The sequence below is a fragment of the Sciurus vulgaris genome (assembly GCF_902686455.1).
Source record: "Sciurus vulgaris genome assembly, chromosome: 14".
Lineage (NCBI taxonomy): Eukaryota > Metazoa > Chordata > Mammalia > Rodentia > Sciuridae > Sciurus > Sciurus vulgaris.
Genome location: NC_136475.1, coordinates 62,286,088 through 62,300,332, shown reverse-complemented (window position 1 = coordinate 62,300,332; position 14,245 = coordinate 62,286,088). Strand labels below are relative to the sequence as shown.

Sequence of the window (14,245 nt, the reverse complement as noted above, 5' to 3'; positions counted from 1 at the left end):
GTACTATTCTAAACAAACTGGGATATGTGGTCTACATTGGCAGGCACATTAAAGAAGTCTTGAGCGGAATAATTTTTTTGTAAATGTACATTTTTTTGGTTACAGCTCTATAGAGATATGTACATATTCTTTTACACTTACAGATAACTGAGACTGAAAATTTTAAAAATCAAGATAGAATAACTTCAGTTGGTAGAGTGCTTGCCTTGTGTGCACAAGGCCCTGGGTTCGATCCCCAGCACTGGAAAAAAGAAAAAAAAAAAAAAAAAAGATAGAATAACTGAGAAAATTAGTAGCTCCAATACACTATCCATTATTTTAAAACTAAAGTTAAATCTTATTGACCCACATTCAGGTTAACTTAAATAGTCCATACCTTACACGAGAAGCTCCGACTTGGGATGTTTCTTGCTAACTTTGATATCTTGGGTTTATTCTGCAGACACTTGATTAGGTGACATTTTTTCAATTTTATTCTACCGTAATAATGATCAGCGAAGTTACAGTGATTCAAATGCTGTTTCTGCATGCATTTCCCAAGGTGAGGAATACTATACTTCAAAGCTTGGAGAAATAATTTGGTCTTCTGCTGCATGATATCAGTCCCTGGTTTATGCTCCCTTTGGGGCTGCCAGGACATGAATGATTTAGTATAGTAGTGGATTCGTAGGCATCTAAGATAACCAGATCTTATCCCTCTCCTTCAGGAAAGTGTACCCCTTTGGTTATGAATATCTGCAGACTGCAGATAACTTTGGTTAAATAAATTTTAAAAACTTGTGTAAGTTAGTTTCATTCAGATCATACTTCTTGACAGAAGTGACTTAAAAGTTTCATTTTAAAAAGGTCCATTTTATTAGTCTTTAGCTATGCAACACTAATTCTGGTACACATAGAGGCAAACTAAAAAAAAAACAGAAAACAGAATAAAATAAACATTTGCAAATAAGCACAGTCTTAATGGAGTATCTCAGGAACTCTGAGGGCTTTAACAAGCAAAAATGGAATGAACCTCATATAATTCTGAATATATCTTTGGTATATACGTTGGGGATCACTAGGAAAAACCCAACACTTAATAATGAAGGGGAGATTAATATTTGTTGAGTGTTGGCTATGTGCCAGATACTTTTGTCTAATGTAATATATGAACTTGATAAAGTAGATGTAATGACGCTTATTTTACAGGTGAGCAAACTGTGGCTCTGGAAGGTTTAAGCAACTGCCTCAGTTCACTCCAACAGAAAGTTGTATAGCAAAAAGCCCGATGTGGTTCGGTTCCACATTTTGGACATAAACTGTAAGACTTTAACTTTGAAAGGGCATTTTGATTTTTAATCAAAAAATAAAAACACTGCAAAGATGCACAGATAAAACGTGAGACCTCACTGGTCTCTGCTGGTAGGCTCTTTTTAGCCTTGCTAGCTAGTTAAGCAGTTAAAAGTCAAAGACCTGGGTTCAGGTTTTGGACCCTGCACTTAACCAGTTCTGGGCCTCAGTATCTTCATCTGCAAAACTAAAATAATGGCACTTTCTGGGGTTATGAACAATGACGCAATCAATGTTAAGACCTAAGTGTCTGGCACGTAATAACCACTCAACGAAAGGTAGTTAATTTTACTAGCACAGGAGTAATCTAGGTATGTTGCACGTAATCATGGAATTGTCCTACAAAAAGTCCCTGTTGTCATGGGTAGAACACTGCGTCAGATTCACCACAGATCTCACCAGCGACGACGCCCCCTCCCCCCTTAGTCTCCTTCTATGTCGCAGCAAAATAACGGTCAAGTGGGGATAGGGAGGCAGCAGCCGACGATAACAAAAAAGAAAAAGGCCCCTAAATCACTGTATCTGTCCTCACAGCCTCAATCCAGCACATCCTTCATTTGCACGGAGCAACAGTATGCAAGGCTAGGGATAGGGGTGGGGAAGACAAATGGGTGTTCTCAGGGGGGTACCTATTCGTTTTCCCCGTGCAACATTCCATCCTGGGACGTGACAATCTCGGTGCAAGAGGGAGTGGTACCAGTTACCATGCAGTGAAAAGACACGGGTCAAAAAAGGGGGACAAGGGAACTGAGCGGTGGTTGGGTGGGGGGCGGGAAGGGATTACGGAAAAGACCCCCAGCACACCCCCCCAATACGTACGCAGATTGAAAGACAGTCCCGCTCTAGACAGAAACGAGTGAAGACAGGAGGATAACCCGAAGTTCTCAGGGAGAAGCAAGAGTCACCTCGGCCGCGTCCACCCGAAGTCTGCGTTCTGCAACCCGCAGAACTACAACCTACCCAGAGCCGCCCTGAGCTGGTTTGCAGCACGCCGATCTACGTAACCCCAATCCAGCACGAGGACTACGCACATTTCGCCATCTTTATTGTGGTTATGGATGGTCTCTTCTCCTCCTGGCCTCTTTAGTCTTGAAAAATATGATCCTTTTGGGTCTGCGCTAACCTTTTGCACTTAAGACGAAGCAGGATAGAAGAAAACAATGAGAACAGCACCCCACTAGTTCAACCACAACTACCTCACATTCTGGTTTGCCCTCACTCAAGATGGCCACCAGCGAAATGGTGCAATGACGTGACATCGCTGCCCTGGTTGCCAAGGAGACATGAATACCGGAAATGCGGAATTCGGGGAGGGCGCGCGCGCGCAAGGACTGTAGGCAACAGCCTCGGCGTCACAGGTCCTGACAGGGAAGAAGTTGGCAGGTCCTGACAGGGGAGAGCTGTGGCGGCATCACCTCCGCGTACAGACTGTTCCAGTGGGATGGAATCGCTAGTCGTGGACGCCGGGACCAGCGAGACTGAGCTAGCCCCTGGTGGGAGTCTGGTTGTTGGCCGCACTACTTCGGAGCCTGCAGCCTCGACGCCCCTGGGAGCCGCCCGGTGGAAGCTCCTGCGGCAGGTAAGCAAAAGCCCGCTCTCCTCACCTCTGTCTCTTGCCACTCCCCTCGGAGGTACCTGGCGAGGGGACTGGCACCCCGAGTTACCTCTCAGTTTGCCGGGAGCCACTTGAGAAGCGTCCTCTTGCTTCACCTAAGCGTCCCACCAAAAAAAGAATCTGATGGGGTTGGGCGGGTAGCGGGTCTGGCGTGGCTGAGCTCCCGGGAAACTCGAAGTAGGAGACCCCCTGTTAGACATTTGTCGGACGGCGTGGGGGGCTGTCCCTGCTCGCCGGTCTGATCCGTGGGACCGCAGCTCCCCACCGCGCACGGCTCCTCTCCTGCTTCTGCTTTGCCGCCTTCCCCACGGTTCTTTTTGCTTCCTAACTCCCAGCTTGAAACTCGTCACCGATTCCCAGTCTGCGCCCCTTGTCTTTAAGCCTCTCGGAGAGCAGCGTGGTCGCCTGTGTTGGGACGGTGACACCACTCGCATTGCCTTGGTTCCTTGCGTCGAGCGGAGTGTAAAGAGACCAGGAAGAGCTAGCTGTCTTTCTCCCTCCTTCACCGCGATGTGAAAGGCACAGGTTTACCTTGCAGTGTGAAATGATGAGCGGGACTGTTGGTGTCCGGGGTGTACTTGGAGTGTGTGGCTTGGTTTGTTAAACGACGGTGTCTTCTAGTACTTGAGAGTTGCCGCTGTTCTTTACCACTTCACTCTTGTGCAGCTTTTGACGGGAATTCTGATTTGTGCTCGCTGACACTCTTTCCAAACTCCTGAGGTTTCCTGCAGAAAACTTTACCCGAGTAAGCTTTCCACTTCTGAGTCTTGTATTTGGAGAAGAGTTTTCCAGCTATCCCTTCTTACTTGAAATGGTGTTTTTAGTAGTTCTTGGATTTTTTTTTGGAGTCATGCAGTGGTCTTATAGTATTGTTATGACATAACTCGTTAGCATTAAGATCATTTCTTTTTCTTTTTAAGCCTCTTGACAGTCTTTCCAGAGCATTAACATTTTGGTTTTGTTGTAATGTTGTAAATGGTATTGTAGGACAACAAAATGAATATCCTTACAGATCATTGTCATGGGAACTGTCTATAAATGAAGTAAATTTTTTTTTTTTTTTTTTTTTTGCACCTGGTATTGAACCCAGGGGCCCTTAACCACTGAGTTATATCCCTAGTCCTTTTCATGTGTATTTTGAGAGGTAATTTGCCTCACTAAATTGCTGAGTGTGGCCTTAGCTGAGCCTGGCCAGGAGCTTGTGCTCCTTCTGCCTCAGCCTCCCTAGTCACTGGAGCCACCTCCCTGTAGGAAATGTTTCTTAAAATAGAATTATCAAAGTAGTAAATAAAAGCCTTAAGTTTTTAAAAAAAATATATACAGAATATGTATATATCTGTGTATATATATATATTTTAGCATTCTAAAAATCTAAAAAGTTTTGATCTGAAAATCTAAATGCTCCAAAATTTGAAACATTTTTTAGCAATGACATGAGCCACAGTGGAAAGTTCCACACCTGACTTTGTGGAATGTGTAGCAGTCAAAATGCAGGTACACTAAATATATTGTATAGAATTATCTTTCGTCTATATTTATAAGGTTAATATGAAATGTAAATGAGTTTTGTGTTTAGATTTTGGTTCCATCCCAAAGATAGCTCATATATATGCAAATATTCCAAAAATTCAAAAGAATCTTAAGCATTTAGTTCAAAACATTTTGGGTAAGGGATTCATTTTCATTTTCCCTCTCGCTCTTTCTGTACACATACATATTTTTCTTTTGTTTTTTACGTAGACACTGTCTTCTTTTGTTGCTTTGCAACATGACTTCAGTAGTTCTTAGTATAGTAAAACCCTAGTTGACCAGCACTTATGTTCATTCTGAATTGCTGTCTAAATCAGAACAGTGACAAGTTTCAACTGTGGCTGCCATTTGAACTCTGCACATTTTTACATTTAATGGTATACATGTGCCTACTTAGAGTCTTTTAATCTTTACTACATGGTCAATGACTGCTCGTCCACCACACCTCCCCTCTACTGCAACACCCAACAAAGATCCCCTACCTCCCTCTATCCCACTCTCTAATTCACTCACTCACTCACTCTGCTAGGGAATTCCTTTATTGTTTCAGGATTATCTAATAGAATTTTTCCTACTAGAATGGAAGTTCTCCCTGGGTATAGATGATATGTTATTAATCTCCATTAACAGCTCCTAGCTAGTTGGTTTTAATGGATACTGTTAAGAGCTTGTGGAAAGTATCAGATTCAGTACAGTCTTTAAGTGACCCATAGCCCTGAATCCTTAGAGCAGTGTATTTGTTAGCTATTGCCGAATAACAAAATAATGTCAACAAACAAACATCACATTGACATACAACAGTGAGCATTTGTTTGTACATCTGTGGGCAACCTGGGAGTTGTCTAACATAGGCTGTGATCAACTGGGTGGCTTTATGCTGAATACTTGGTCCAAATGCCCTTAATCCTTGGACCAGCTGGCTGGCATATTCTTGTGTTGATGGCAGAGGCATAAGAGAGCAATCCTAACTACCGAAGCATATTTTAAGCCTCTGCTTGCATGTTTGCTTGTTGGCCCAAGTAAGATACTTGACCAAGTCCAATGTCGGGGACAGGAAAATATACTCTTCCCTGGGAGGTTGCAAGGAGGAAGTGAATATTTTTCTAAAATAATGTAATCTACCACATATATTAAACATTTGCAAGCTCTTAGTAAATGTTTAAAATGAATGGACTATTCATTTCTCAGATATACCCAGAACTGGAGAACTGTGAGGAATCTAAACATTGCTAAAGTTATGCAACTCTCTTTCTCTTTTTTTCCTTTGTTCTTTTTAGACATACATGACAGTAGAGAATTTTGACATATATACATGGATTATAATTTATTCTAATTAGGATCCCATTCTGTGGTTGTACATGATGTACACTGGTGGTGTATTCATATATGAAAATAGGAAATTATGTCAGATTCATTCTACTGTCTTTCCTATTCCAATCCTCCCTCCCTTCCTTCATTCCCCTTTGTCTAATCCACTGAACTTCTCTTCTCCCCCACCCCATTCTCTGTTGTGTGTTAGCATTTGCATATCAGAGAGACTATTCAATCTTTGGTTTTTAGGGTTTGGCTTATTTCACTTAGCATGATAGTCTCCAGATTCATCCATTTACCAGCAAGAGGATTAAAGTCATTCTTTTTATGACTAAGTAATATTTCATTGTGTATATATACCACAATTTCTTCATTCATCTCTTCAAGGGCACCTAGGTTGGTTCCCTAGCTTAGCTATTGTGAATTGAGCTGCTATAAACATTGATGTGGCTGCGTCACTGTAGTACGCTTATTTTAAGTCCTTTGAGTATATGTGAAGGAGTGGGATAGCTGGGTCAAATTCCAAGTTTTCTGAGGAATCTCCATACTGCTTTCCATAGTGGTTGCACCTATTTGCAGTCCCACTAGCAGTACATGACTTTTTTCCCCACATCCTTGCTAACATTTATTATTACTTATATTCTTGATTGTTGCCCTTCTGACTTGAGTGAGATGGAATTGCAGTGTAGGTTTTTTTTTTTGTGGAGTGTGGGTACTGGGGATTGAGCTCAGGGGCACATGATCACTGAGCCACATCCACAACCCTATTTCATATTTTATTTAGAAACAGGGTCTCACTGGGTTGCTTAGTACCTCCCTTTTGCTGAGGCTGGTTTTGAACTCTCAGTCCTCTTGTCTCAGCCTCATGAGCTGCTGGGATTATGGGCATATGCCACCTCACTTGACTTTCAGTGTGGTTTGAATTTGCATTTCTCTAATTGCTAGAGATGTTGAACATTTTTTCATATATTTGTTGACCATTTGTATTTGTGTGAAGTGCCTGTTCAGTTCCTTTGCTCATTTATTGATTGAGTTATTTATATTTTTTGGTGTTAAGTTTTTTGAGTTCTTTATACATCCTAGAGATAGATGCAAAAATTCTTAATAAAATGCTGGTAAATTTCATACAAAAACATTAAAAAGATAGTGCAACATAATCCTGGGTTTCATTCCTGGAATGCAAGGTTGGTTCAACATACACAAATCAATAATGGTAATTCACAACATCAATAGACTTAAAGACAAGAGTCACATGACTATCTCAATAGATGTACAAAAAGCATTTGACAAAATACAGCATGCATTTATGTTCAAAATACTGGAAAAACTAGGGATAGTAGGAACATAACTCAACATCATAAAAGCTATATACATTAACCCCAAGGCCAACATTATTCTAAACAGAGAAAAATTGAAAGCCTTCCCTCTAAAATCTGGAACAAGACAGGGATGCCCTCTTTCACTGTTCCTATTCAACATAGTTCTGGAAACTCTAGCCAGAGCAATTAGGCAAAAGAAAGAAATTAAAGGAATACAAATAGAAAAAGAAGAGTTCAAACTATTCCTATTTGCCCACAACAGTTTTCTACATTTAGAAGACCAAAAAAGCATCACCAGAAAACCTCTAGAACTCATAAATGAATTCAGCAAGGAGCAGGATATAAAATTAACACCCATAAATCAATTGTTTTCCTTTACAACAATGATGAAAGATAAATTAGGAAAACTATCCCATTCACAACAGCCTCAAAAAACAAAAATAAAAACAAAACAAAACAACAATTTGGGAATCAATTTAATAAAAGAGGTGACAGACCTCTGTAATGAAAACTACACAACATTAAAGAAAGAAATTGAAGACCTTAGAAGATGGAAAGATCTACCATGTTCTTGGGTAGGCAGAACTAATATTTTCAAAATGGCCATACTACAAGAATCACTATAAAGATTTAATGCAATTCCTGTTAAAATTCCAATGATGTTCTTCATAGAAAAAGGAAAAGCAGTCATGAAATTCATTTGGAAAAATAAGAGGCCCAGAAGAGCCAGAGCAATCCTTAGTGAGAAGAGTGATGCAGGAAGCATCACACCACCAGACCTTAAATTCTACTACATAGTTATAGTAACAAAAACAGCATGGTATTAGCACCAAAACAAACATGAAGACCAATGGAACAGAATTGAAGACCCAGAGACACACCCACATGAATACAGTTATATCATACTAGACAAAGGCACCATAAACATACATTGGAGAAAAGATAACCTCTTTAACAAGTGGTGCTAGGAAAACTGAAAATCCATATGTAGCAGAATGAAATGAGACCTCTATCTCTAACCCTATACAAAACTCAACTCAAAGTGGATCAAGGACCTAAGAATTAGAAGAAAAAATAGGCCTAACTCTCCATGTCAGCTTAGGAACTGAATTCCTCAACAAGACTGCTAAAGCACAAGAAGTAAAATCAAGAATCAATAAATGGGATGGTATCAAACTAAAAAACTTTTTCACAGTAAAGGAAACAATCAAGAAGGTAAAGAGAGAGTCTCCAGAATGGGAGAAAATCTTTGCCACCTGAACCTCAGAGAGAGCATTTATCTCCAGGATATATAGAGAACTCTCTTTTGTGGGTCAACTTCATGACATCTGTTTATATCTGCTTTAATAGGGCTTCATGGCCCTTCACTTTATGTGAACTGTTTGATATTTCCTAATGTGAAATGAGAATTTAAAACTAGTTATTTTTATTTCACTGTATCATTGGAAGATTTATGTTTTAGGTTTTATTCCAGAATCTTTTTTTTACACGAATAAACAGAATGTTTGCTCTAAATATGTTAACCTTAAAACAGTGTATGCTCAGAATATATTAACCTGAAGAGCAAAGATTAACATATTATTCTTATCTTCTGTATGCTTTTTTAAAAATTTTAAAGATATCTTTATTTTCATGTTTACCCAATTTAAATTGAACTTTTTTAAATTTAATTTTTCTATTTGCTCTAATTAGTTACACATGACAGTAGAATGCATTTATGCATTTTGACAAATCATACATAAATGGAGAATAATTTCTCATTTTTCTGATTGTACATACTGTAGGATCACATTGGTCATGCAGTCATATATGTACATGAGGTAATAGTGTCTGCTTCATTCTACTATCTTACCCCTTCCCTTCCCTTTACTCCCCTTTACCTAATCTAAAGTAACTCTATTCTTCCCTAGTGCCCCTCACCCTTTTGCGAATTAGCATCTGTATTTCAGAGAAAATATTTGACCTTTGGTTTTTGGAGTTTGGCTCATTTCACTTAGCATGATATTCTCTAACTCCATCCATTTACCAACAAATACCATAATTTCATTGTTCTTTAAAGCTGAGTAATATTCCATCATATACATATATATGTATACATATGTATGTGTGTATATATATGTGTGTGTGTGTGTGTGTGTAAATATATCTCACATTTTCTTTATTCATTCATCTGTTGAAGGATGCCTAGGTTGGTTCCATAGTTTAGCTGTTGTGAATTGAGCTGCTGTAAACATCGATGTGACTGATTTTAAGTCATTTGATTATAAACTGAGGAGTGGGATAGCTGGGTCAAATAGTGGTTCCATTCCAAGTTTTCTGAGGAATCTCCATACTGCTTTCCATAATGGTTGCACCAATTTGCAGTCCCACCAGTAATGTATAAGTGTACCTTTTCCCCATATCATCACCACCATTTATTGTTGCTTGTATTCTGTTTTTTAAGATTAATTTTTATTGGTGCATTATAATTATACATAATGGTAGGATTCATTATGACATATTTACATGTACATATCATAATTTGTTCAATTTCATTCACTAGTACCTCCCCTTTTCCTTTCCTCCTCCCTTCTACTAGTCTCCCTTCCAGCGATTCATATTTTTGAGAGAAAGTCTGGTTGGCCTATTTCATTATTGGTACCAGGTTATACAAATTGTGGGTAATTGAGTCCTTTATTTAATTAATCAGGTGAGGTCTGGAAGTCAGTGGTTTAATGGCCATAGAGCTGTGGATGTTGATTTATTCTCCTCTTCATGGGTCTTTTTACTTGATACCAAAGGTGGGCTATTGGCAACCTCAGGCTTTTGCCCTCCACCTTGCTAGTGATCCAGAAGAAATGACCCATTTCTGCAGCACCTACTTAATTTCCTCCAAATGACTCTGATAGGCCAAGTTTGGATCATTTGCTGTGTCTAGGAGAATGGGGCACTTTGGCTGACCTGGGTCATGAGCCCACCCTGTGGCCAGGAAGGTTGTCAACCCCGCAGAATTACATAGCGTGAAAGAGGGGCTGTGCCCAAAAGGAGGCATGTAGGACAGATGAAAAAATAGCAATAACCATCATACACTTACACAGTTATTTACAAACATCTATGGAATGAAAAATCTTGCCTAGATGGCCAAATATTTAACTGAAAAACCTGATTAATGTACTATTTCACAGTGTGATTAAATTAAGATGCTATGTGTTTGACTAAGATAAGGCTTAAAGAGGCAGCATGATTTTAGAATAGAATTTAAGTTCTGCCCTTAACTTTGTATGATGGTGAATAAGCTCTTTGGTCCTCGATGTTTTCATTTGTAAACGAGGGAATGAGGCTGTATTTCTTGGGCTGAGGATGTGGCTCAGTGGTAAAGCATGCTTGCCTAGTATATATGAGACCTTGAGTTGGATACCAGCACCACCAAAACCAAAACAAAAAATAAAAAAACTAAATAACAAACAACTTACAGGAGTTTTCTTAATACTTTTTCTATTTCTGATTATTTTAAAGTAATTATTTTCCAGATTTAGAAATAGTTTCATTTTCTGTTTTCTAATCCTATTATTTTTTGTATTTCTAACACAGATTTTATTTTTTTATTTAACATTTTAAAACATTGCCTATTGGGCTATGTGTGGTGGTATAAACCTGTAATCCCAGTGACTCAGGAGGCTCAGGCAGGAGGATTCCAAGTTGTAGGTCAGCCTCAGCCATTTAGTGAAGCCCTAAGCAATTTAACGAGACCCTCATCATAAACTTAAAAAGGAATGGAGATGTAGCTCAGTGGTAAAATACCCCTGGGTTCAATCCCTAATACCAAAACAAAGAAAGAAAAACAAACCCCATGTTGCTTATTGGGTAAATAGGCACAAACACAGCTGAGATTGTCATAGTACTGTTTACAATATTGAAAAGTTGGAATTAATCTAAAACAGGATGTAAACAATAAGTACAGTAGACCCTTTTAGAAATTATGATAGCTACTTGTCTATATATGTATAGATGGATGCTTAACAGTGTACTATCTCTAAATGGTGGCCTTTTGGATGAGTTTTTACTTCTCTGTATTTAAGCCTTTTTTTTTTTTTTTTTTTTTTTTTTTACAGTGAGCATAATTATTTTCAAACCATCTTTCATCTATTCCAAGGTTTACATTTAAAAATTTAACAACTCTGCAATTGGGATACGTCTATTAGTTGATTGCATGCCATAATCATATGACAATCTAGCCAATATAACATCAGAAGGAAGAAAGAATTTGAATTTTATAAACAGTAGTATTTCATATATGATGAATAATTGTTATGGGGAAGACTTTTTTTTTTTCATTTTAGGTAAAAATATGGAAGACCCTTTACTACCAGAAAGATAATTCCATGTGAGTGACTGAAATTGTTCCCTGTACAAGATGCTGTTCAGTAGAAAACATGTTATGTGCATTGGTTAATTGAAAAAGTTGGTTAAAGAGGTGAATCATAAAATGATATACATTCTAAAGTGAAGTTACAATCTGAGTGACAAATCCTTCTAGATATTTATAATTAGTTCTCCATATTTTTACAATAGACTTCCTACTGAGAGTAAAATTTTACTCATCTTACACCCTCCCCCACAGTTTTTTCTTTTTATTTGAGAGGGTTGCTGTGTTACCCAGGCCTAGCCGTCAGCTCCTGGACTTAAGTGATTTTCCTGCCTCAGCCTCCTGAGTAGCTGTGACTGTAGGCTTGTACAACCAAACCTGGCTAAGCAACTTGCCCTTTTCAGGCAAATTTACCTTTATCTTTCCAAAACATTCCACATGGTTATATAAACATTCAACCTACTTGTGGAAGCAACAACTCTCTCTTAGCATTGTTTCATTAAATTTTATAATATTTAATTGAAAAGAAATTTGTCAAATATTAAAATTGTTATTTGAAGAACATCCAGTTTAAAAAAGTTTATGAGGGGCTGGGGAGATAGCTCAGTTGGTAGAGTGTTTGCCTTGCAAGCACAAGGCCCTGGGTTCAATCACCAGCACTGCAAAAAAAAAATGAAAAGGTACTATTAACTTGGCAAGCATACAGTCAATAGAGAAAGGCAAGAATAATACATTGGCCATTACCTTTCAGCTTACATGGTCCAGTTTGAATACTTAATAGAATACAAAGAGTGTCTCCTGATCTAGAGTAGTTAAGACATCTGGTAACTGTATTTTGTGCTGTACTAAGCCTCTGATTTTATTGTAGGGAATGAATAGGAAACACTAGAGACCACATCTTAGAAATGGTTGTGTGTTGTACTTGTGATGTTGCACTGAGGGACCTTTTATGACTTTTCTTAACATTACTTAACTTCTGCAGCAGTGGCTCAATAGTTTGGGTCTTCAGATAAACCCATTCCTTTCTCAGCTTTCAAACAACCTCACGTTTTTCACGTCTATATATTTTTTATTTTATATTGACTTCTTGTGTTCTAAATTCTCAGTAGAAAAAGAAGCAACATTGCTCTCTCACCCCTAGTTTTTGACCATTTTAGGAAACTACTATGCTTAGGTATGATCTCATGGTTTTAGTTAAGACTCCAAATATTATTTATAAATTTTATATCCTTCTTTCTCTGAACTTAATTCCAGGGTGTTTTCTAACCCTTCACTTTCTTTTCTCATATAATTACTTTTCTCAAGTTGTTTATAATTGAATCAGGTGAGTGTTAGCCTTTTCTCCTTATTTTCATTCCCTCTTTTTATCATGGTTGAAGTCATATAGAATCTTAAATGCTTTCCCTCTAGCTTTGTTTGATTCTCCTTGATCTATCTTCTATGTTGAGATCTGGATAGACCTAATTTTTCTTCCTATGAAAGATTTTCGGAGAAAGTCCTAACTTTCATTTTTGCTCCTTGACTTCTGTTTTGTGCCCACCTATTTTATTTTTTCTGAGGCACTGACTCTTGGAGGAGAATTATTATTATTTTTCAGCCCCCAAATTAAATACTATTCTGGTTTTAAACCCTCCTGGGCACCCTCTCTACCAGTACCACTGCCCACCATCACTGATCCTCCTGCTGTTGCTTCCTCATTTCCCAACGTGACTGCCTCCATCTTGGGACACTGCAGCCACTACCATAGCCACCTCACCATGGTAGCCTCTATGTTGGGACACCAGACAGGGCTAGAGGCACCCATCCGCCACAGCACTGCCCTCCACAGTGCTGCATCTCTGAATGTGGCCAACCACTGTCACCCCATGACCCACTCTCACTGCCCCATTTCTGAAAGTGGTTGCCTCCATGTTGGGACATCTCCACTGCCATCTTGGGTTACCTCTGATACTGCTATCACCATGTCCAGTTGTGGAAACCTCTATCTTGGAGGCTTCCAGGGCCTGGAAGTCCAACGTCAAAGTACTTGTGGGTTTGCTGCTGCCACCACCATCTAGGGATGCATCTAGGGATGCAGCCTCTTCCATCTAGGTACACCAGCCAGGTGCCTGCAGACTTGGTTACACCCGAGGTCTCCCTGCTAGGTGTACTAATAGCCACAATCTTGTTGCATAGGCAGAAGAGAACCTTCCATGGGGTCGGTAGATTGGAGGAATGTGTAAGGACATCTTGCCCTCAGCTTGCCCATCCAACCAATCCAGCACTCAGTGGGTTTCCAGAGCCAACTTGGGCTGGCCCCTTCTGGGACCTGACACCAACCTGGTCCCTGACTCCCTTCCCAATCCAGCATCCATAGATCCTGCTGGCAATCAACAGGGCCGTCTGACTCCCCAATTCCCAGTCTCCCAACCTCTTCCTAGCTACTAACCTGGCCCAGTGCTTGCAGCTATGTGGCCAGCATGCAGCTCTCAACACCTGTTCCTTATTTGCCCAATATAGAACAGCTCTCCATGACGGGTGCCCAGGTTAAGGTGCACAGTCCTCAGGACCTCCAGAGAGAGAGGTGCCTGATTGGGAAGTTGAAAGAGCGGGGACAGAAGAAAAATAGTTTAGAGACTAAATTAGAGACCAGGAATTGTGGGGTCCACAAATGACATAAGGGACTAAGATCAGGCTCCTACATTACATGAGTGGACCCCAAAGGAGATTCTTGGGGTGCAGTCCTCTGACGGGGACTTGCTATACCCCACCTCCAAGACTAACCCTCCCACCCTAGTAACCATCACTTTCCTGAGG

General features: G+C 39.6%; 2 protein-coding genes across 9 annotated transcripts in view; one reads left to right on the top strand and one right to left on the bottom strand.

The window, feature by feature from the left end:
- PREPL (prolyl endopeptidase like) overlaps positions 1-2,318 on the bottom strand; it is a 34,666-nt gene extending 32,348 nt beyond the window's left edge. The window contains exons 1-2 of one of the 5 annotated variants that reach the window (XM_079109764.1): positions 2,149-2,284; positions 377-628 (exon numbers count right to left, since the gene is read on the bottom strand). In XM_079109764.1, coding sequence (XP_078965890.1) covers positions 377-595 — 219 coding nt within the window. In that variant the 5' untranslated portion in view covers positions 596-628; positions 2,149-2,284. Of the gene's footprint in view, positions 1-376; positions 629-2,148 lie in introns of all 5 variants that reach the window. The other 4 variants (XM_079109763.1, XM_079109765.1, XM_079109767.1 and 1 more) reach the window with 4 other exon arrangements.
- A 320-nt stretch (positions 2,319-2,638) lies between these two features.
- Positions 2,639-14,245, top strand: part of CAMKMT (calmodulin-lysine N-methyltransferase) — a 395,177-nt gene continuing 383,570 nt past the window's right edge. For all 4 annotated transcript variants that reach the window (XR_013758979.1, XM_079109780.1, XM_079109779.1 and 1 more), the window contains exon 1: positions 2,639-2,908. Coding sequence is in view for 3 of the 4 variants with exons in the window: in XM_079109780.1 (XP_078965906.1) it covers positions 2,771-2,908 (138 nt within the window). In the remaining variant the exon portion in view is untranslated. The remainder of the gene's footprint in view (positions 2,909-14,245) is intronic.